Source organism: Fistularia commersonii, chromosome 1 (assembly GCF_037954325.1).
Source record: "Fistularia commersonii isolate RoL2024-O1a breed Wild chromosome 1, RoL_Fcom_v1.0, whole genome shotgun sequence".
Classification (NCBI taxonomy): domain Eukaryota; kingdom Metazoa; phylum Chordata; class Actinopteri; order Syngnathiformes; family Fistulariidae; genus Fistularia; species Fistularia commersonii.
Window position 1 is genome coordinate 20,717,459 of NC_141284.1, and position 24,554 is coordinate 20,742,012.

Sequence of the window (24,554 nt, forward strand, 5' to 3'; positions counted from 1 at the left end):
TATGATAAAAAATATAGACGAATTTACATTTATATTTATTCAACACATGTCCTTCATGTACAATCATAATGGGACACCATGGCACAACGAATGCTTTGCAGCAATATGGCATTACAGCTTCCCACAAATAGATACGGCTTTTCATAAGCACATGTAACATTTCCAATTCACTTCATATTACAGTTTTACTGCAATTAAAATGCCAGGCGTTTGACACTGTCTTTACATTTTGAATACACAAATAATTACAAAAAAAAACAAAAACTCAACAGTTCAATATAGAGGTCTTCACAGACTTCACAATATCATACAAAATCAGCAACGACTGATTTGAAACCACAGTCCAGATGCAACGAAGTGCGCCATTCTGTGAGCAGAAGCACACATTTGTGCTCCTTCCATCACTGCTTTTCTTTCGCTAACATAGTGAGAGTGAGAGAATAAGGGAGGAGAACATCTGCAGCTCAGTGGCCTGTCAGCTTTCATAATTTAACAAAATGATTTTTGCTAAATTGTGAACCAGAGGGTTGCATCACAATTCAACAGATGGGATTATAACAGTAATATATTGATTTAACAAATTCCAACTTTGAAGTGTGTGAAATCTGCTAGTTAGGTCCGTCTCTGTGGTATTTTTGGCACATTTCACGGTTACAGAGCAGTGCACTAAAAGAGTACTCAACACCATGTTTACTTCACAGCAGCACCAGAGGGCTTTTCTCAGACTGGATCTACGGTTGACGTCTCAGTCACCCCAGAAACCGTGACCTGGGCTACTTTCACTCTTGTGCTCGTGCCTTTCGCGGCCCCGGCTGCCACGCCTCGGACACTCCTGCTGTTCCAGTCACTTTCCCCGCTGTTGTCCAAGGACTGCGTTGTTCCTCGGCACACGTGGCAAACATTGAGGAAGGCCCTGCGCAGGTCCTTGCTCCTCATGGCGTAGATCATGGGGTTGACCGTGGAGTTGAGCAGTGTGAGCATGCTGCAAAAAGCGAACACGGTCTTGATGGAGTCGTCGACTTTCCCCAGGAGGTCGTAGACCATGATGGCTAAAAGTGGGCCCCAACATATGATGAGGGCCACCAGGATCAAAACCAGCGTCTTCGCCAGGCGTAGGTCCATCCGGGCCTGCTCCGGCCTCACCGTTTGAACCTTGGTCCCCTCGGCAGTGTAGACGATCACGCTTCGCTGAGAGCTGCGGCTCAACATGCGAACAGCGTGGTGGTGGGACTTCCACAGGATGAACATGTAGGCGTAAATGATGAAGAGGAGCAAGACGCTCGTCATCCCGATCCAGAACATCAAGTACCTCTGGTCGATCAGCGGGAAGATGTCTGAGCAGACAGAGTTGAGGCGTTTGCAGTTGAAGCCCAGCAGCGGAAGCAGCGAAACGACGATGGCGATTGCCCACATCAGACTGAAAGCAACGACTGCCTTTGTCTTCGTGACGATGTGTTTGTACGCCATGGGCCTGTGGATGGAGATGTAGCGGTCGATTGCGGTGAGGAACAGGCTGCCCACAGAAGCGGTGAAGGAGGCTATGACCCCGGCCAGCTTGAAGAGAAAAACATTGGGGCTGTCCTTCCTGTGCAGGACATGGAAGTCCAGGAAACTATATACAAAAATGATGCTGCCGATCAGATCCGCCACGGCCAGGCTCCCTATGAAATGGTAGGAGGGTCGGGATCGGAGTGTCTGCGACTGCAGGATCACACATAGCACCATGAGGTTCTCCAGCACGGTAAATGTGCCCAAGGTGAGCGCCAAGATGGCCACGGCCAGTTGCTGACCGGGAGTCAGAATCATAAAGCACTCCATGTTGTCCCCAAAGTTCTCCCTGCAATGCACGGCTCCTCCGCTCCCCGCAGAGGTCTCGTTACCCAGCAGGAAGTCTGAGGCGTTAGCGGGCAAAATGGGAGAGAGGCTGCTGTAAATGACCTCCCTTTTTCCGGGAATAAGTCCGGAGAAGGAGTTACTAATGGACGCTGAGTGAGGTTTCTCGAAGCGGAATCCATTCTTGGCCAGGCTGGGGTCGAGCAAGGGGTCGTCGTAGCTGACGTCGTTGGAGCCCAGATACTTTGCACCTGTTGTCAGCGTGCTCACCGTGGTGTCCGCTATCCTTTGCAGAGCCGACTTCATGGCTGGGTGGAGACGCTCAGTGGAGAGGTGTCTGGTGTTCCATTAGCGGAGGACAAGCGGACATCTAGAAGAAAAAGACAGGCATCTGTGCCCGAGGGGAATGCAATATTGTACTCAGAGATATGAGGCATGAATAAAATACCATTACAATTAAATGGATGAAGAGTAAGGATATGGAATCCATGGGCGGATGCTGGGGAGGGAATGTGTGCCTGAGCCAGCTGGCTCCAAAGCAGATGCACCTCAGACAACAGCGGCTGACAAAACCTGCGCTGCCTCCGGGGAAATCTTTGCATGAAGTGAAGGACAGCCGGGCGCTCTTATTCATTAAAACAGGTCATTAAGCATTAAGCTGTTGGTTTTTTTTTTAATGTCAAAAATCATTGGATTAATTGGGTATCACGGGAGGGGAGATTAGAGGGGTCATGTAGCTGTCATTTATGGTTTCCTAATTAATTTGTAAAAGTCAGGAGAGTCTAAACGAAAAGGGGATGACAAATATTTTGAATTCTGGTGTGTGTGTGTGGAGGAAATCCCGTTTAAGCACCATTTACAAGTAACTCAAGAGCAGCCGCGACTTCATTTAAGGAAACGCAACAGTTTGCAAATAAAAAGGTGTGACAGAACCTACCTCGACAGATTTTCTTTTGCTTTTATTCGTGTTTCTGCGCTCCTCGGGCGGTCCGTGGTGCCGGGTCTCTCCAGGTGGCCGGGTCTCTGCAGGGCTGCCCGGTCTCTGCAGGCGGCCGGGTCTCTGCAGGCGGCCCGATCTCCGCAGGCTTCCCCTCCTCAGTTCCAGCAACTCCCGGGAAACACCCGCTCGGAAACGCACTCACTGGCGTGACGACCGGAAAGGGAAAACCGACCCCCGGACAGTGTCTGCATCAAGTGCATCAGAGGCATACTTCGTGGTGTGTGCGTGTGTGTGTGTCTGTGTGTGTGTGTGTTTGAAGAAGCGGGCGGTTACGGGGTTCTGCTTTGTGCGCTGGTCACGTGGTTTGAGGTGTTGCGCACAGCAGGAAGCCCAGTGCGCGTCCACCGACTGATGCAATGGAGGAGGTGAACAATTTTAAATAGAAAAAAAAAAAAAGAAAGAAAGAAAAAATAAATAAATAAATAAACAGTTATTTTATTAATATGCGCTGAACTCCAGATAATTCACGCTGTCACTCTATTCCCCCTCCAACATCAACATCACTTTGAACTTGTGGAAATAAAGACATGGACCTCTGGTTGGGAGTCACACGCTTTTTTCCGTTGAAATTTACAAGCTATTTTTGAACAATCATTCTTTCATTTTTTTTAATCTTCACCACTTACCCTGCACTTGGGGTCTCAGAGATCCTGCAGCCTATCCCACCCTGGATGGGTCATCACAGGACCTCGTGTAGAGACGTCCAACCATTCACCCTCTCATTCACCTGCCATATAGAGATATGCAACAATTCCCCTTTTCATTAACACATCATATAGCGACATGCAACCATTCGGTCTCTCATTCAAACGTCTAGAACATGTTGGGTCCCACGCAAACACGGGGAGAACATGGAGTCTCCTCACAGAGTCTCGGAACTGAACCGAAGACCTTCATTCTCCGAGACGGAAACGCCACAGTGCTGCCAGTTAACAATGATATCAACAGATGCCACGGTGGTTCAAACAATCCCTGAATAATTTCCAGACCTGCAGCCGTGCTGTCAGAGCAGCTTTCATGGTGAGTCACCTGGAAAGGTGCGCGAGTCATTGGTGTGTGCATTTTGATTTGATTTGGTTTCTACAGCTGAATGAAACGCTGCTTTATGGCACCAAGGCAGAAAGCGGAGGAATAATCTGACTGCCGGCTGTCACAAACCCCGGGCGTCCATGAAAAATTGGCATCATAAAAGTTGAGGGAAAAGAAAGCTTCATAGCCGGATACACACGACAAAAGTAATTCATCATTTTGGCAATATTTGGACCTGCTTCCTCCGTAGATCAGGGCGACTCTTTTAAACATGTGTTTTTGTTGTCTAATGCGGGTAACTGGAGAATTCTGAGCCTATATCTAAAAATGTACTGTACTGTGTGTGTGTGTGCGTAGTTGGGGGTGGGCCACATGCAAAGACTATCAAGCCCTCTTCCTGTCCTGTGCAGCTGTGTAATTATTTCCACTGTGCGCTCCCAGCAGAGTCATCTCCCAAATTACATGTATCTCGTTGTGGCAAATACATGACATTTAGCGACGGCCGCACCAGGAAAACACAGTAAGGCGCCGCGGATGAGCAGCAGCCGCAGGGCAAAGGAGGCCGAGGAGGTCATTCTCCAGGTCATTACCGCACACTTGTTATTCTGTGCTTTGAGCCGATTCAAGGATCTATTGATCACTTGATCGCAAAGTATGTCTGATATGCCCCTTTCATTCAGAGCAGACATAAAGTGGAGTTACGCTTTTTATTTATAACTACCAATTATGGGATCCACCAGCAATTAATTCAGTGTAATGTCTCTTTTTCCCGCATATTGATGCGTTCTGCTCGATAGAGGATCAAGTTTTAATGTGGTTTCGGCTTGAAAGGGGCATCTATCATCTCTCAAGCGGCGGGGAGGAGGGGGAGCAGGCTGTTGCGATCCACATCCATCATCGTAATTATCGTCATTATTTCAGTGCCATTCTCTGCGGAGCAGGAGCGAGAGGGCTCCCGAAGACAAAGCTGCGTGCGGCGACAAAAGGTTGGCGTGGCTGCGACGGCGACACGCGAAGCTTCACGTTACTCCATCTTCCTCCGCCACCGCGCAGGCTGTGCAGTGACAGACGGCGGCTGTTGCCGCCGTGTCTTCATTTGTCCTCAGTGCTGAATATTTCAAGTGATTTACAGCGATTGATTTCAGTCGGCTTCCTCTTGAAAAGCACTATAATGCACCTCATTTAGTATTGATCCTCACCCATTTTCAGTCAGTTGTTATTTGAGTGGTTGCATTCATTATGAAATCATTCCTCTCCATCTCAAGTCCTGCAGTTCTGGCCTTCTACTTTTAACGCAAAGACATGGGGATTTCTGTACCTTTCCATCTTTGCAGGCACAATATCGTGCTCTCAGACGAGCCGTTTATTTTGTGCAGCCGGGGTTTGAAATACACACACAGCTTGTTACCCAGACGAGGCTCTCGAGCGGGCGGTCTGTCTCTGATGTGTTTGTGTGGAGAGACTGGAAGATAGGGGAGGGTGTGGAGGGAGCCAGGGAGGGGAGGGGAAGCGGGAGGAGAAGATGCATAAAGAGGGAAGAGGGGGTTTATGCCTGGTGTCGAATCCGCTTCGCAGTTTCCCAATCTGCCAGTTCCATATTTTTGTCACTCCCCATCTGAGGTGAAACACAGTTTGGTCAGTAAAAAAGAGGCCGATAAATATTGTCTACGAAATGTACTCGGCTTTATCTTTCATGCTCACACACATCGTTTCATTACACGCTTCTATGAGTAATTAAACTGCATCAGTCCGTCTTCGTTAGAACAATCAAAGCTGTTTGTCCGACCGCCTGAGAAGTTTAATTGAGACAAAAAAACAACTCCACCTGCAGGGGTGCCACTTGACAGACTGGCACAGGAAGAAGGACGACCGTGGAGGTTCCATGTCGGATATTTCCTGCAGGGAAAATCATCTCAGCAGAGGATGAGGGACTTATTGCCGTCTGCGTCGGAGGTTTCAACGATATCAGATGTCCTGCCTGCTGTTACTTTCAAAGTGGAAAGGTGGAAGCTTCAGCCGGAAATTGAGCGGTGGATTTGATTCTCAAGCCACGGAACGGATTGCCGTTCTGGTTGTCGGACAGAATCCCCTTCATGCACCATTTGGTCGTACAACGTCGCAGGACCCACAAAGGCTAAGTGGGCAGTTAAGTGAACGCTCACTTGAAAAACAAAACACGCAGAAGTTTGCATTGTTCCTTTGCAGTCACCCCTCTGGGATTTGGAGGAGGCAGCACCATGCGCACCGGCTGCTTAAAGTTTGCAACTTTTCTAACTGGAGAGGCATTCGGAGTGCAACGGTGGAGTCACTGCTCAGCCCAAGAAACTGGAGCCTGCCCGGCATCGGCCTTGCAGCGCCGCGAATGAGTCAAAGCTGCATAGCTTCACAGATTGACATGAAGGTCGAACCTACGAACCCATCTAATCCTCTCATCTCTCACACCAAACAACTTCCTGTCCTCTTTCCCTCCATTCATAAACCTCCTCACTGGTCTTCCTCTAGACCTCCTTCAACACCCTTCTACCCAGATCCTCTCCATCTCTCTTCTTTCCATGTCCAAACCATCGTAGTGTGACTTTACCTCTAAAACATCTAACATGTGTCGTCCCACTGATGGACTCATTACCGATCTTCTCCATTCTCCTCCCTACCAAAAAAGAACTTCCAAATCTTCGTCTCTGCTGCCTCCTTTCTTCTGCCTCCCGTCTCCATCCAAATGTGTGGTAAAGGGATGTGACAACGGCAGATACAACAGACCCCTCGTGGATGAGGTTGCAAAAACACTGAGCCATGCGTGGCATCATCAGCACTGAGGAAACAGAGAACGGAAACGGGAGAAAACATTCCTATTGATTTGATATGTTTTTTTCTTACAGTTTATGAATATTTAATGCAAGATTTGCCACCTTGGAGTCAAGCAATCACTCAGTCGGATGACATTCTGCAAAGTGACTGTCACAGCGGTGGAGATCCAGCAAGCTCATTGTCATGTTAGTTTGTCAGCAGAGGAGAATTCATTAAGAGTTTGGTTTGACAAATCACCCGCTCATAATTACAACCCATAATCATGTGCTTTTTTTGACACAGTGGCAAGCACTTCCTCTTCGCAGCCGGGAGGTCCCTGGTGGGATTCCCACTGGAGGCCTCTCTGTGTGGAGTCTCCATGTTCTCCCCGTGTCTACGTGCGGTTCCTCAGGGTTCTTCGTGTTCCTCCCACCGTCCAAATACAGGCAGGAGGTGCATTGGAGACCCTACATTCAATAAGAAGGTGAATGGCTGTATGTCTGCATGCATCACTCCATTAGTGGACACCATTTACCATAAACTTTTAATTAAACACATTATCCAGATGATTGGACAGCTAGCAGCTAGTGTTATCAGGGTGACAGGTAGGAGAGTACTTGGTGTGTTATCTGGAAGGAAAGTAGATAAGGAGACTTGGTGGTGAAATGAGGAAGTGCAGGAGTATATACAGAGAAAGCGGTTCGCAAAGAAGAAGTGGTATACTGAGAGGACTCAAGGGAACAGAAGGAGTACAGGAAGGTACAACGTAAGGTAAAGATAGAGGTAGCAAAGGCAAAACCAAGGGCGCACAATGACCTGTATGCTCGGTTGGACAGTAAGGAGGGAGAGAATGATCTACTCAGATTGGCGAAACAGAGAGATAAAGATGGGAAGGATGTACAACAGGTCCGGGTGTTTAAGGATAGAGATGTATGTCTGTATTGACAGATGCTAGAAGAGTGATAGGAAGATGGAAAGAGTACTTTGAGGAGCTGATGAATAAGGAAAATGAAAGAGAGGCAAGGGTAGAAGAGGTGACTATTGTAGACCACAAAGTTGCACAGATGAGTAAAAGTGAAGTGAGGAAGGCATTGAAGAGGATGAAGAGTGGAGAGGCAATGGGTCCTGATGATATACCTGTGGAGGTGTGGAAGTGTCTAGGAGAGGCTGCGGTAGATTTTCTGATAAGATTATTCAACAGGATCTTAGAGAGTGAGAAGATGCCTGAAGAATGGAGACAAAGTGTGATGGTGCCCATTTTTAAGAATAAGGGGGGTTTTGCAGAATTGCAGCAACTATAGAAGGATAAAGTTGACAAGCCATACAATGAAGTGGGAAAAAGAAGTGGAAACTAGACTGAGAGCAGATATCAGCAATTGTGAACAGCAGTATGGCTTCATGCCCGGAAAGAGTACTACAGATGCAGTATTTGCTTTGAGAATGCTAATAGAGAAGTACAGAGAAGGCCAGGGGGAGCTGCATTGGGTTTTTGTAGACCTAACAGGGGGCCAAGAGAGGAACTCTGGTATTGTATGTGGAAATCTGGGGCGGCACAAAGAAATATGTTAGACTGGTGCAGGACATGTATGCTAGCTGTGAGACACTGGTGCGGTGTGCTGTAAGGGTAACAGAGAAGTTTAAGGTGGAGGTGGGACTTCATCAGGGATTAGCTCTGAGCCCCTTCTTGTTTGCAGTATTGATGGACAGGCTGACAGATGAGGTTAGACAAGAATCCTCATGGACCATGATGTTTGCAGATGACATTGTGATCCGCAGTGAAAGCAGAGAACAAGTTGAGGAAAATCCAGAGAATGAAAATTAGTTGCAGCAAGCCAGAGTATATGTGTGTGAATTAGAGGAACTCAGGTGGAAGTGTAAGGCTACAGGGAGTGGAGATTAAGAAGTTGGAGGATTTCAAGTACATGGGTGGAGAATTGTGTCAGGGGTACTATGGGATAGAAGACTATCAGCCAGAATGAAAGGAAAGGTGTACAAGACATTGGTGAGACCAGCAATGCTGTATTGGTTAGACACAGTTAGAATAACGGAAAGGCAGAGCTAGAGGTTGCAGAGATGAAGATGCTAAGGTTCTCTTTGGGAGTGACCAGGATGGATAGGATCAGGAATGAGTCTATCAGAGGAGCAGCACATGTTAGATGTTTTGGAGAGAAGGTCAGAGAAGCCAGACTGAGATGGTTCAGTCATGTACAGAGGAGGGATAGTGAATATATGGGTAGACGGATGCTGGAATTGAAGCTGCCGGGCAGGAGGTCTTGAGGAAGACCACAGATTTATGGATGTATAGAGGGAGGATATGAAGGTAGTTGGTGTGAGAGAGGAGGACACATAGAATAGGGTTAGATGGAGAAGGTTGATTCACTGTGACAAGAAGAAGAGGATTCTATACAGCGACGTATTAAGTAAATTTTTTGCAATTAAATCTCACTGAAAAGGAAATAAGTATGATTGCATTGAACCTAAATATGGGGATGAGATGATTAGACACCCAATGTCAGGTTTGTTTACTTTACAAAAATTACCGTAAAGTACATCGGTAGAGCAGGAAACAGAAACCTGCTTGCGGATCCCTGTCAGGTAGGCCTCATGTCTCCCTCTCCAAAAGTAATCACTGCCATCTGTGCTGGGAAATGGACCGACGGCTGCAGAGCACAAACAATCCTGTTAGCAGCCGGTCCCCGAGTCACCATGCATGATGTTGGTGGAGGGGAAGATTTTCTTCAATTTCCAACCTAAGACGCCACTTCTAACCACTTCACAGCTTGTAGCATAATTGACCTCAGGCTCACGTGTACGTGGAATAAACTTCAATTATCCGTGGATGCCAGTTACTGACGGACAGTCATATTACGGCACTTTTGCGTGCAATCCAGATTCGAGTAACAAGTGTGCTTCTCTCGCGACTCGGTCGAGTTCCCTTCGTGATGCGAATATCCTAGATTCCGATGGATATTTGAATATTCTCCCAGCTACCTTCAATGTGCATGCGATTTACTTATCTTCCCTCAAAATATTATAGCGTTGTCGGAGACACTGACTTAGGCAAATTAGTTTTTCTTTTTGCGTGTTCAGACAAGAGCAATTATCAATCTCATTTCAGAGTCTCAACCTGTGAGGAGGAAGACGGGCTGCTTTGTTAACATTGCAGGCGTATCACCACGGAGACTCCGCTGCAGCACAACCGCACAAGGTCACCTGGATTACACAGATGTGTTGTGGTGTGTGTGTTTAACTCTGCAGAATAAAAGTAGTCCATACTTCGGTGATTTGAAAAGCAACGTGTGAATGTGTCTCTTTGCCTCTGCGGCTGATGTGAGCGAGCGCCGTGCCGTCTCCTCTTTCAACATCACGGCTGTTTCAGTCCTTCAGGCTTGATTAGTTTTTTTTTCATTGCCGATTTGTGCCAGTCGGACTGTCTTGAAGACACTTTTCCATCAGCGATGTGCAAAGTAGCTCTGATGAAATCATTTCACATTAAGCCCGGCATGATGGTCGTCGTCAAAAGTGGCGGCGACGGCTCGTCGGTTCCTTTCTCTCTTTTCATTTGTATGCTTGGGCTCCTGCTTTGCTTCTTCCCATTTCAGAAAGTCCTCACAGTGTGTTATTTTATTTCCCTTTTAATATGATATGAGGTCCTCAAAGAAAGAAATAGGATTAAAAACATTTTTCCCTCTTCAGGTGTAATTTACATTTATCATTTTCAAAGTGAACGCATCCCAGTCACATGATGCCCTTGGCTGGCGAGCTTCATGAACATCAGCAATCATCTGCCAGACCTGGAGATGTCAGGTTACAAGAAGATGTTTGTGGCTTCAAATTTCATGTTCAAGTGGCCTTGGAGGCGTCAGGCCAGCCAGCAGAAGATCTTGAAATGACCCGTGAGGTACTTTCAATAGCGTGTCGTTTCGGCTGCGTGCTGCGCTTCGACATTTCCATGGCGATGGACCACCAGCATCGATGCAGTTGAGTACACGTTGTCCCCTAAGGGAATGTGACATTATTGTCCGATTTGATCAATGTCTGAAGCAGCTGTGTAAAAACAGTAAAATCTCTCAACATATCTTAGTTGTATAAAATTGTAAAAAACCTTTCACTCACAGCGCCGTCGTTGTTTACGTCACAAGGTTGTACCGGGCTTGGTACCATTCGCTTATTCACCATACGCTGCAAAAACATTTTATCTGAGCAACCGCTCCCATTTGAACCCGGGGGAGACGTGAGCAAGTAGAAGACAGAAATCCAAATGAGCTTCAAAATGAAGACTGGCAAAGACACGAAGAGGCAAGTGTTGTCAAAAGTAGTTGGTGCACGTGCAGCAACTGTGTCGCTATGCTAAAAGAGAGCGCGGCCGTTGTGAGGAGCTCCACTTTTTGTCATCGGCTGTTCTCTGTAGACTTAAGGACTGCTGTGCTGACTGACCTTCAACCTCCTCTGTGATCCTGCCAATGCAGGTTTTCCATCATCAGATGCTACTTCTGCATGACGTTCTTGCAGGAGAACATCCAGCGTCTCCTGCCTGCAGTGTTTCTTCTAGCGGACTTCCGTCATTTTCCAAGGACCTTGTATATACTTGTGAAAGGAAACTGTCGGCATGGCATTTGGCTTTTGTGTTTGTTTAAAACTAGCAGCGTCCCCAAGCTCGTTCAGCAGCTTAGCTCGGCTAAATGTGTCAAATGCAGCCGAAAAGAAGCGGTGAGAACACGTCTTAGGAAGTTGTGTTCGTTCCCTTTCTTTCTTCTCTTTGTCTCTCTTGGGACGCTGTGCAGCCTAGCATCAGTCCCTTTGGTTCACTTGGACTGGATAGTGCACCCAAAATCAGCACAATTTGGCATTATTAGTGTATAAATGCACAAAGTAAAGGTTAATGCTACCAGAAGTCCAAAGTTAAAACGAGCAACCTTGATACATCAACAACCCAGCAGGCATTGCACTAGTAAAACAATGGCGCAGCCCCTGGGTTAATATATGTGTTGTAATTTTTAAAGAAATAACAATTATTCGTGCTTTTTTTAACAACACATTCCAGAGGAGCGAATCCTTTTTCCCCTGCCGGACGTGACAATAATGCTCAGAATCCAAAATGGCGATCCAGAAAAAAAAAGGAGATTTCTCATCTAGAGACGCAGTGCGGAGCTCTGCTTTAACACCATAACATCATGGTTGCCACCCAGGCTGCTGTCTGCTGTTTAATAAGCTGCTGTTTATGTTGTATTTGTCTGTCACACATTATTATTACAGCTGGGACGATGTGTATGGTCTCATTTTCATGGCAAGTCGGTAAAAAAAAAGAAGGAGACACGAGTCTTGGAAGTGATCTCGTGCGTCTGACCTACGTCTCCCTCCCCTAAGATCCACGTCCAAGGATGATGTCATAGGTCATGACCGCCACAGCCAGAGGTTCATTGTTACGTTCTGATTGATTAATGGCGTGTCAAACAACGCCACCTGTTCCCTAGCAGAAATCGGCCCGTTACATATTTATCTCAGGATTATGCTCAAATTAAGGGCCAGTGAACGCGAGGCTCTCGGCGTACCGTCGCCAAGATCCTTTGTGTGCGGGAGTGAGCGCTCGGTGTCAGAGAGGGAGACTCAATTGTTTCTTTGACGTATGAGGTCGGGGAGTTTGGGTCTGACTGGCTAATATTACATTATTAATGTTGAGCGTTCGGTCTGCGAACATTAGAGATGCTGGATGAAGCCAAGCTAGAAACAAAGAAGCGGGGAGTGGTCTTTTGGGCTCGGACACAGGAGGACACCTGAGGACACCTCTATGTGAAATTTGGTGAAAAATTACCCCCAAAAATTGAATTAACCCCGCGTCCAGCCCAACGGAAGCTCAGATGGGCACTAGCAGCCCCGCAGCCCCGAGAGTGGGATAAGCAGAATAGGGAATGAATGAATGTCCTCCTTATTTGAATGCAGTCCTGATTAATGCTTGATGCTCATATTTGCTTGTCCTGGAAGAAAATAGGTAGATGTCTCGGTAAGATTGATACACACACACACACACACACACACGCGTGCGCACACACACACACACGCACACACACATACACACACATGCGCACACATGCACAAAGCAAACACCAACTCAGACCACTACAGATAAATATAGGGGAGGTGGAAATTGCAAATCCACAGACTCACTGAAACAATGAAACACCAGCATTCCATCCCGCCTTTGTTTTCTGAAATGGTTTTTACCTTGAAGCTGAAAGCAAACGGGGAGAGAAAGAATGAAAGAAGCAAAGAGAGAAAGAAAATGGAGGGAAAACAGTCGATTTTCTGAGTGACGGAGCACAAGGCTGCTGCTGTTGCTCCGCAACAAATACAGAATATGTTTCTATGAAGAAATTAGAAATGTGTGATGTTTTCTTAAAGTTGGTGTTTTGCAACATTTGGGTCTTGAGTCTGTATGCAAAAAGACCTCCATAAATAAATGATATTCGATGGAACCGTGGGGATAAAAAACATCCGTTTCAGCCTGGGTGCATCTTAGTGATGGCCAGGTGTGATTTTTTGTTACGGGCCCTGCATACGAACAAGCCGCTGCTCATTTCAAACGGCCCCCCCTGCGGCGATGAGCCCCGTTCCCACGTCCTAGAGGAAGATTGTCTGGTTGTGAAGGGATGATGCAAAGCTGTGCGACTCTTTGGGCAAATTAAAGCAACATTAATGACACAGAACCACTGACAACCAATCACAATATGTGCCTAAGGAGTAAAGATGCTGTTCCACTCCTTGCAACATTTCCAGTCAGGTGAAGTTTAATTTCCAGCGAATGGAGAGTCTTGGTGTGATGGATTGGCTCCTGACAGTGTCTGCTGAAAAAAAAATTTAATTAGTCAAAAGCAATTTCACACGCGCACATTTACACACACCACGAGTGTGTGTAAATGTTCGGAAACATGATCTCCAGGCGCTGGGCAGAGGTGGAAAGACACAGAGGCTTAATTCACTTACGGTCACTGGATCTCTTCAGCAACCTCCATCCAGACAGAGGATTCGGATGGAGGCGCTGACCGTGCGTTGTGTTCAGGCAGGTCAGTTCCAAATATCTGATCCATCCCATCCAAAGACTTTCAGTCTGCTTCAGATATAGTATGTGTGTGTGTGTGTGTGGGGGGGGGAGTGACTATTATACTGAATATTTGCCCCCCGCTGCAGAGAGACAGAACACCTAAGTACATCAGTGGTACTTTTAGGATGAGATGTTTGTATGAGAAACACATGGCCTGTACTTCTTTCTGTGTACTTCTACCATCTGTGTACTTCTACCATCTGTGTACTTCTACCATCTGCGACTGAAAGGCACCGCGCCCTTCCTCTTCTGCGTGATCACGCCCGCTGAGACCGAAATTCAGAAGTACCTGCAACAAATGACAGTGATTCATGTTCAAAGCAAGCCTGGATTTCGAAGATCGAGGAGAAAGCGGTGGAGCCTTCACCGTGACTCCCTGACGGAAACATGGATCCTGCAGGACTGAGCGCTAATGAACTCTCTGCGCAGTTTAGGCTTATTTAGTCATTCTGATTAATCCCTTTCTTTTCTCACTTAATTCTTTTCCTCCCGCCAACAGGTTGTGAAAAATCAAATTCCGTCCATAATTCTATTTCCATTAAGACACACTGATGGAGACGGGGACCTTTTTAGATCTCGGCTGAAGGGAAGCGTTATTATTGATGCTTTAAATAGACAGGCAGACTCACAGGCATGCAGACAGGTAGCTGGATAGATAGCTAGATAGATAGCTAGATAGATAGATAGATAGATAGATAGATAGATAGATAGATAGATAGATAGATAGATAGATAGATAGATAGATAGATAGATAGATAGATAGATAGATAGATAGATAGATAGATAGATAGATAGATAGATAGATAGATAGATAGGTAGATAGATAGGTAGATAGATAGATATCATATAAAAAAACACGTCCTCCTCAGGTCTTCGTACTCTACATCCGGCTGTGTCTGTTTGGAGGTCTGGATTCTTGAATGTTCAAGTGGAATCATGAACGGTGGGCCAGCAGGATCTTGATGGAATATCCAGTGGGCCGATGGCCATCATCCATGTGTTGGTACGAGTCTGGGAGTGCCGCGCAATATCATTATCAGATAAACACTGAGGGCAGGAGTGACACCCACGAGTCCCTGTGGGACAGATTCCAATTAACACTCCGGCTTCTCTCTGTTGGCCACGGAGGGACGGAAAGACCAACGTGAGCGTGCACACACACACACACACACACACACACACACACACTGGAAACAATCCATACTCCATATTCTGCATTTATACATAAAAGTGCATCATCTGCCTTTTCTTTAAACTAATGAATACCTTTTGTATGCTCTGTTAACCTTTTGTCCGTTAACCCCAAAATGAAAGCATTGGTTCGATAGCGCTCCTATATCTGAGCCTGGACCTCCATCGTCTGAAGAAGGTGAATCCCCATCTTCTCACTATGAGGTTCTCCTCCACTGTTAACAATAGCTGTCTTTCAGACCTGAAGCACCTCTGTCTAATTGCACCCTTTGCCTTAAAAACGCTGCAGGAACCTGGTTCCTGTGGCCTCATGTAACCCTGCCCTGTGTTTTATGGAAAGCCTTTCTCTTTCCAGGTGGGATCTGAAACAGAGCGTGTGGTCAGTAGAAGACATATATCTCTTTTTTTTCACTAAGTCATTATATTTGAAGCGCTAGAATTGTGCTCGCCGTGGAGCATCCGTGTTTTTGTTGTGTCGTAGATATGCAGAAAAAAAAACACAAGGCACTGCAGGTTTCTGTTCTCTTTGTCAAATGAAAATCATTATAGCACTTTGCAGGCAGGATGCAGGTTGTGGCGCCCTGCGGTTGGTAGCTCCACGCCTCCTCCCGCTGCTCGGTAGATTCCCAGTGAAGACTGATGTTATTGAGTCGGACAGCAGCCCGTTCAGTGCCATCAAAGAAAGGTGGGGGCCGGCGAGTGGACTCACAGGAGAATGGAGGAAGGAAACCGGGTTTTCCTTCATCCTGTGCCTTTTTCCTTTTGGTTTTGCACACACTGATCCCTTGTACTACCACATGTACTACATGGGCCGGCTGTGGCTCAGCAGGCATCCCTCCGATGAGACGGTTGGTGGTTCGATCCATGTGGTGGCTCCTGGCAAAGTCATCATTTGCAATGATGATTAAGATGATCCAATAAATTTGTAAATTAACAGGTGACCAGACAATTGTCAAATTTACAAAGCAATACATCTTGCAACCAATAGGTGGCGAGGTAAACACAGAGATCCCTCTAGCTAAATAAGCTGCAAGGAAGGTACGTCTAAGATAGTATCACGAGTGAAAGTATCTACATTGACCGTTCTTTTATAGAAGAACTGTCACTTTACCTTCGGATATCTGTGACAGCCGAAGACAGTTGCCCAAGTGTTGGGAGGTGGAGGATTTTAAGTACTTACGGTCAACAGTCCAGAGTGATGGCGAGTGTGGAGAAGAGGTGACAAAATGCATTCAAGCAGGTTGGAATGAGTGGAGAAATGTGTCAGGGGTGATGTGTGATAGAAGATCATCAGCCAGAATGAAAGGAAAGGTGCATGAGACAGTGGTAAGACAAGGGATGTTGTATGCTTTGGAGAAGTTGGCATTGAAGAGAGGACAGGAAGCAGAGCTGGAGGTAGCAGAGATGAAAATGTTAAGGTTCTCCTTGGGAGTGATGAGGATGGAGAGGATCAGGAATGAGTCCATCAGAGGGACATTAGGTGGATGAGATGGTTCGGTCCTGGGCAGAGGAGGGAGAGTGGCTATATAAAGAGGACACGAATCAGTTGGTGTGAGAGAAGAGGATACAGAGAATAGGGATAAACGGGGGTGTTTGATTCCATGTGGCAACCCCTGAAAGGAAAAGCCGAAAGGAATAAAAGAGAATAAAGAGAAGACTTGGACCATTGACTGTATGACCAAAGTGTGTATGTTCAAGCTTGAGCAGGTTATATAATGACCAAAGCACTTATGTCGATCCCTCCCCTGAACCCAGGGAATGCACTGAAGAGTCTGTTTCTGAAGAAAAATAAAAGATTTCACATGGGAATCTGTGCGCGAACTCAGGGAAATTGGACACACTGATTGGACGTTATATTCAGAGGCGACAACGGTCACAACTGCTGGTAGAACAGCGGTAGAATGAGATTTGACTAAATTCCCTCCTTTCCTGCCTTTTGGTGGTTTGCATCTTGCTCACATGTAAAGCATCTAATGCTTTACATGTGATGCACCTTACTTCACTCATTCAACAGTGATGACTTAAACACTGATAACCCGATCTGGTCCGCTGCAACTCCTGATTTCCTCCGCCGAGTCCCGACTGACATTTTATAATGTACGGGAAGTACTAAAGCAGCGGCAGGCGGGAAAGGCAGCTTCACGGCGCCGCTTTCATCAGGGATACTTGAAATCAAAACGTTGTGGTGAATTATGAAGAGGAAAACGATTAAACGTGCGTATGGCGGGCGATCCTCCGTCCGAGAGGCCGTTTCTTGTAGCTTCCCTCCGCCTAGCATTGGGAAAACATCAACAAACGGCGTACAGTGTGATCCCGCCCCCACGTCACCCCCCCGGGGATGTGGGGTGACTTGATAAAGCGAGGTGTTAATGTATTCCAGCTTGAAGAGCGCAGAGGCACACTGTGTGCACTGATGTGACAGGAATGACAAGAGACAGGGTTGTCACACACACACACACACACATACAGACTTCCAAGCCTCAGGGGGGGAATGGTTTCCAACAACCAATCAGCTCACTGTGACAATCGCAGTCCTCAAATTTGGGCACCCCTCTAGGAGGGCAGTGGGACTAAATGAATAGTTGGCAAAACTGTGTTCAATATGAGTTACACGTCCAAGAAAATGCCGTGCAAACAGGAAACAACCGGCATGAGCTGATGTTACATCTCATGTGGTGACTGCAGCGGGAGACGAGTGGCCGGGTTGGTATCACGTCCAGTCATACCTAAAGCTACACAAGAGAGAATACCACCAAGGGTGACAACTGGCAGTCATAATGAAAGGTCTTGTCTGGGTGACGACACCAGCCAGAGCTCAGGAAGTCTGCGGTCAACCAGTTGCATTGCCCCGGCCTCCACAAACACTGTCATTTCTGTGGCATCCACACAGAAGAATAAGACAGTAAATTGTAGTATGTCTCTGTATGTGGTAAATTTCCCCTATGGGGATCAAGTATTATCTTACGTTATCTGTCTTATTGTCCCAAGCGCCAGCTTCTTCACCCAAAGAATGGATCGCCAAGGTCCCCCACTCCGGCTACCACCCGGCTCACACTGCACCCGACCCCTCTTGGCCCCTCCTGTGGGTGGTGAGCTAAGGGGAAGAGGGACCCATGTCGTTCCTTCAGGCTGCGCCCGGCCGAGCCCCGAGGGTAAAGACCCAGACACCAGGAACTCATCGCCGAGCCCCATCCCCGTCCCTGGACCTGGTTTAGGTGGGGGGCCCCGGTGACCCATGTCTGGGCAAGAGAAAACTGTGTCCAATGATTTTCTCCTTCATGGGGGTCTTCTGAGCCCCACTTTGTCTGGTCCCTCACGTGGGACCTGTTTGCCTAGTGTGACCCTTCTAGCTCCCAGGATCACTGGGACACGCAAACCCCTCCCCCACGGTAAGGTGGCACAAAGGGGGCCACTTTGCCACATTGCACATTGTAAGTCGAGAGAGTTGGGCAGTCCTTTGTCACCGATTCTGTTCATAACTTTTATGGACAGAATTTCTAGGCACAGCCAGGGCGTCGAGGGGATCCGGTTTGGTGACCGCAGGATCGAGTCTCTACTTTTTGCAGATGATGTGGTTCTGTTGGCTTCATCAGGCCATGATCTTCAGCTCTCACTGGAACGGTTCGCAGCCGAGAGTGAAGCGGCCGGGATGAGGATCAGCACCTCCACATCCGAGACCATGGTTCTCAACCGGAAACGGGTAGAATCCCCACTCCGGGTTGGGGAAGAAATTCAGCCCCAAGTGGAGGACTTCAAGTATGTCGGGGTCTTGTTCACGAGTGAGGGGATGATGGAGCGGGAGATCGATAAGCGCATCGGTGCAGCGTCTGCAGCGATGCGGACTCTGTACCGGTCTGTCGTGGTGAAGAGGGAGCTGAACCAAAAGGCGAAGCTCTCACCGGACGATTTCCATCCCCACCCTCACCTATGGTCACGAGCTGTGGGTAGCGACCGAAAGAACGAGATCGCGGATAAGAGCGGTCTGGGCCTCACTGCTCCGGCTGCTGCCCTCGCGACCCGACTCAGGATAAGCGGGGGAAGATGGATGGATTGAAGGATGAATATCTGTCCACAGCGAACCCGTCGTCTGCTTCGAGTGCGGGATAAGCGGAGCAGATAATAGATTAATTAATAGATAAACTCCCTCAAATATAATGATGTAGAACAGAAATAACATCAATAATCATTTAAATCCAACCCCGTCTGCATATCATTAAGGCGAGGTCCAGTAACAGCAACACACACTCATAGCGCAGATGGTGCGAGATGTACGCATGTGGCTCGCTGTTCGATTATTACATGGTAATGTTTGCATTTACATCATTTTGTCAGACGCTTGGGCCCCTGGCGCCGAACAGGCCCCGAGTTGAATGCACTCTTAGCCGGAGGTTTAGGTGTACAAGGAGTGGCGGTGCAGACAAAGGCGGCAGAAAACAACCCGAGGGCCGGATGGAGCTGCCGGGCCGGAGCTGTCAGACTAAACGCAGCTTCCCCGGCGGAGCTGCGCTCTGCTATCATTTGTTACCCGACCTCTCATCTTTTCTTTCATTACCATTGCAAATGGGTTCTCCTGGGCTGCATTAATATGTAGAAAGCCGCTCACTAACACACAGACATAAAATCCCAATCATCGCCCGCATAACCTGATATTACCTTGACCTAAAGGCAGGGCTTTCTAACCAAATTCAATGATTTATGTTGAAGGTGCTTGTGTTTTGTAGTGAAAGCTGAGGCGAGTCTCCACATTGATTCTGTGTAAACAACTCTGTCACGACACACACAAACACGCATGCACGCACACACGGACTTTGTCTCATCCCCCCATTTCAGCGACATGCTGTCATCGGGAGCGCATTCATTCAGCAGAGCTGTCAGGTCAGGCTCCCTCCGGGGGCTGACCTGTCGCTGCGCCGCCCGCCTGCATGCATCATAACTCCTGCATCAGTGCAGCTCCGACAAATAAACCCACACTACGTGGTTTGCGCTGTCGGTATCACAGGAGCGGATGCGCGTTCTGTGTGTCCCCGGAGCAGTCAGACGACGCAGGCTGGGATTCGCCCACTGATGGAGTGGCAACAGATGGGGGTTGGGTGGAGGATGCACACATGAGGGAGGTGGTTAGATTTCATTCCAATGATTAGCTGGAGATTATTACAGCTGTAGTTTAGAAACAAGGTTAACTGGCGTACTATTTTATCTATTCATCTTATCTCTTTGTCAGGGAATGCATCTAATTCTTCCGAGCATTTTTCAAATATGTAGACTACTGTCTGACTTCCCCCATTTGTATGGAAATTTATTTTAATAAAATAACAAAAATAAAAAAATCATAGATGCGGTGGTTAGCCCTTCTACCGAGTGGTTGCTTTTTATCTATGATGCGTGAATGAGAGGATGAAATGCTGCATGGTCCTTTCACAGGCCCGGACCGAACCCCGCCTCTCGCCGATGCCCGCTGGGATAGGTGGAATGAATGAATGAATGAATGAATAATAAAATAAAATATCAAAACAGTGCAAATTAATGCTGACCAGGGCGTGTCTGGGTCACGAGTCTATACCACCTTTGTATTCGGGTCAGCGGCTGCTCCTTCCCTTGCACGATATTTAACCAGACAGTACGATCATCTGGGGGAGGTCTAAATAATTCACACGCGCAAAAAAAAACATAAAATTAAATCATTTCGACTCCCGAAGCGTCGGTCGCAATCCGTGGCGCAAAATGTACCCGTGTGAAATCAAACACATGTCTCTCGGGGGCAAATCCCCGAATTAAACAATGAGGTGACACATGGGCGCCTCCGTTGGATGTCAATTAATAGACAATGGAGGGTGTCACCGTCAGCGTTGGGCCGTGAAGCGAGCTGACTGACAAGCCATGTCAGGAGGCAGTCTTAGTGTCAGCTTGTGCAGCGCTGCTCAACATGCCCCCTCCTCCTACCCCCGTGACTGACAACAGCCCCCAATTAACCTCCAACTCCAAATCGGGCGGAAAACACATACATGTACACCTGCTCTCTTTCGCTCTCTCTCTCCCACACACACACACACACACACACACATACTCTCATACACACTGCCTGGGTGCGTGGCAGCTGTGCACTTTTGTCTTTATTCATTCTGCGCTAATTGACCTTGTTTCAGGGAGCTCATCCCTCGGCGGGGGGAGGCGGTGCCTGCTCTCCGGGAGTTTACAGTTGCTGGAGTAACCAGAGGCAAAATAATGTACGAATAAATAAATAATCCCGTGATAACAGCCGAGGCTTTTTGCCCCTGAACGCTTTCATTCCCTGGATGTTACTTCACTCAGCCATTCAAGGTAAAACACAGCAGCCTGACTAGCTGGATGATACTGACTGACATGCAGCCCCCCTCCCGAATAAATGCACCTGTAATATGAAAAGGGAGTCTGGGTCCCTCTAGTGTGCCGATGCAGGGATGAAAAAGGGAATTTGTCTCACTCACCTGCTCCTCCGCTAGCTGGCCCTGAGGAGGAGGGGCGTTTCTGTGTTTTCATGGAATTAGCATGCATGCATATTCACCAGCTTGTCTGGCTCTGAGTTTGTTCTCCGTGGCTTGTTTGCTTTGTGTGTCTAATAGCATTTGAAGTTTATGATAAGATCCTGGCCGCGTGCAATACAAGTGGTGGAGACAATGCTCCTTCGAGCAGCTCTGTGGGGAAGATGATAGCCGGCAGGTGGTGATCCATCCTTTTCCTGGTGAGGAGAATCACTTAGTCCCTTTGAACAGAAGGCGGCAGCTTTGCTGAGTGAGGTCTTAAAAGCGCAGAACATTGCTTGAGCATGTTTTATTCAAAGAAAGATTGTATCTCACAAAGGTTCTGTGCAGATCTGTTCAATCTGAGATTATAGTTTCATAATAGGCTGGCTCTTCTGTCTCACAGCAGGAGGGTCCCTACTTGGATTCTGACTTTCTGTGTGGCGTGTTCTCCCTGATTTCCCTGTGTTCCTCCCGCAGAAACAAAAACATGAATTGTCCAAATGAGTGAATTAGAGAATGAATGGTAATACATCTCCACATGCGGCCCAGTGATGGACCAGTCCAGGGTGAACACGCTGAACATAAGTCAAGCTGATAACACATGAAGGAATGAGTTTCAAGTTACTAATAATTCTGCTCTCAGTGTTTTCCCAGAAAGTTGCTGATGGACTCCAAACACCCAGCTAGCATACAGTTCAGTACATATTCAATCTACATTCAATATATCTGTCTGGCCGGACTTCAGGTTATTTGGCTGACTTCCGAAATCAGTTCCCACCCTCTGCAGAACCCAGCGGGTTGTATTTGTTACACATCCGTAATGCCGATGCCGTGCACAGCGTGGACACGCAGCAGCTGAAGGACAATATGCAGGTGTGTTGCCAGGACCTTTGGAGAAACCTGATTAATCCGATCAACTTGATCACGGCGGTCGGAGTGGCAGATGGTTTGGCCCCGCGGGCCATCCTGGGGGCCCTTGGGGTTCCCGGTCCGAGTGAAGGAAAACGGGGGGGGGGGGGGGGGGGGGTACAGGTGTCGGAAAAAGAACCCCTCCTCCGAAATCAGGAGGGAAGATTTCGGAAGGAGGGGAAATCTCCGTTTAGTCACTGTTTGTCTGCAGAGAAAAACATGAATAGCCCTAAGCATCGATACAAGTTTGCGCCCGAACACCAATTCTCCGATAAAATCCTTGTTAAAAATAGATTATTCCACAGTCCTACCTCATCCTCCATGCACTCATCATCTCGATATTTAGATTTTTTAACCCAAATGGTATCTGTCAGTATTCATTTCGACCACAGGATGGCGTCTGTCACTTAGACCATAAGACACACAGGACCACAGAAGTCCCAAATTGCTGAAGATGGCGGTTTTCTTGCCATCTGTAGTTTTAGGGTGAAGATGGTGTCAAAGCTGGTTGTAACACAAACGTCTGATCCACTGAGGCTGGTCAGTGAGGGGGGGGTTGAGGTGGCCGGTTGGGGTGGGAGAGCTGAAACTTCCTCCTCACAACAAGGAGTTTCCTGGTTGGGTTCCCGAGAAGGCCTTCCTATGCGGAGTTTCCCAGTGTCTGCATGGAGTTCCTTCAGATTCTCCAGAGGGAATGAATGAGAATGAATGAGGGTGAATGGCTGTATCTATGCAGGCCTGTGAGGAACTGATCCAGGGTTAAATCCCGCCTCTCACCCAATGACAGATTCCAGCAGTGCTGCGAACGAGAGTGTAGGAGAAGCGGTGTAGAAAATGAATTAATGAGTGTTCAAACAAACTGAAAAATTTCTCACCTGTCGCCATAGAAACAGAGTCCACACTATCACTTCCATATCACCACTTGTGAGGTCTTGAAAATGCTGTGAAAGACAAAATGTAGGTGTTACTAGATGTTCAGGGTTGGCAGTTCCCCCCTGCTTAATCAAAGCTCGGATTGGCCCCCTGGGAGCAGAACAAGTGGTTCGGATAATGAACGAATGAATGAATGAAGTTAATAGCCAACACGCTGCGGGTGACCATCCTTGGAATTCTGGCTGAAGAGGACATCGGTGGAACAATCGAGTTGCTGAAGCCTTCGCCGACATCGATCTGGTCTTCATGGCCCGTCCGTCCTGACAGGACGCCGCACTCATGTACGTCCATGGACGTTTCCCCGTCCTTGTCCGCAAGCCTCGCAAGCTTTACAAAATGTCTAATTGGTGTTGGGCAGAGTCTCACGCATCTGCGTATCCCTGGGAGGGCGTGAAGCCTCTCTCCTCGGACAGCAACTCAAGAACGCCATGCCAAATATCAGAGCCTCTGAAATATATTAGGGATCTTGCATTGGGGCCTCGCTGAAACGTCTGCACACTTACCTGTCAACCTGCATGTCTGAGCTGAGATAAAGTTCTGTGCAGATCCACCAGTCACTGCTGCTGGATTGTGTTTCCTAGTAAAGATGGCGTACTCACAGCTAACGGGGGCTAATTGCCGTGCTCTCATAAGAAGCGTGTAGGCGTTCAGGTCTGTGGGTGTATAATCTTCCTCATCCTCATTGGAGGCACCATCATACAAGGAGGGGAAAAGGCCAACATTATTCCCGCCTACACAGAGTTGGAATTCTCTGTGCACACCCAACTGGTTCAGGATCCTTGCCACCTAAAGGCCGAAGCTGAGTGTTGCTTCAGGGCAGCTGGTGTAGCAACAGGCTGCCAGGAAAGCCTGCTGGAAAACAGCCTAAATATGTAAATTCAGGGCTGATGGCGCAGAGGCGTATGCTGACGATGGAGGTCAACAAATCAAAAGTGAATATATCCCTGTAAATTAGTTTTAAGTGCTTTGTCATTTACCTCATTCATCGTGACATCCATTTTTCATTTGAACCTCTTAAATCATTTAGGTAGAGATCACGTGCCCAACATCCTACCTGATGCAATGCAATGTGATGCATTCAGTCTCAAGAGCAGCTGGACCACTTCTGTAGTAAAAGCTTTCTCTTCGCCGCCTCTGCGAAAAACAAACGAGACGCATGACAAGCAAATCTGTAGTTTTACTGTTTTGACAAGGAATCATCTGGAAGCTTCAACAGATATCCGCAACCTGTCATTCGGAATCCATCCTTTCTTCAGCATTGGCACCAGTGCCTCCA

The 24,554-nt window shown here is 47.5% G+C and overlaps 1 protein-coding gene and 2 long non-coding RNA genes across 3 annotated transcripts; 1 reads left to right on the plus strand and 2 right to left on the minus strand.

The window, feature by feature from the left end:
• Window positions 1-22: 22 nt before the first annotated feature.
• On the minus strand, window positions 23-2,902 carry LOC147237777 (cannabinoid receptor type 1B-like). The gene is made up of 2 exons (XM_086156532.1): window positions 2,771-2,902; window positions 23-2,203 (listed from the first exon to the last, which is right to left on the minus strand). Exon 2 carries the CDS (start codon window positions 2,137-2,139, stop codon window positions 721-723), a length of 1,419 nt encoding a protein of 472 aa, XP_086012658.1. The 5' UTR covers window positions 2,140-2,203; window positions 2,771-2,902; the 3' UTR covers window positions 23-720.
• A 3,451-nt stretch (window positions 2,903-6,353) lies between these two features.
• LOC147237778 (uncharacterized) lies at window positions 6,354-9,839 on the plus strand. Its single transcript, XR_015106933.1, has 3 exons — window positions 6,354-6,852; window positions 6,950-7,130; window positions 9,765-9,839. It is a non-coding gene; the product is annotated as an uncharacterized LOC147237778 (long non-coding RNA).
• A 13,289-nt stretch (window positions 9,840-23,128) lies between these two features.
• On the minus strand, window positions 23,129-24,175 carry LOC147237779 (uncharacterized). Its single transcript, XR_015106937.1, has 3 exons — window positions 23,782-24,175; window positions 23,221-23,286; window positions 23,129-23,144 (listed from the first exon to the last, which is right to left on the minus strand). It is a non-coding gene; the product is annotated as an uncharacterized LOC147237779 (long non-coding RNA).
• Between the last annotated feature and the right edge of the window lie 379 nt (window positions 24,176-24,554).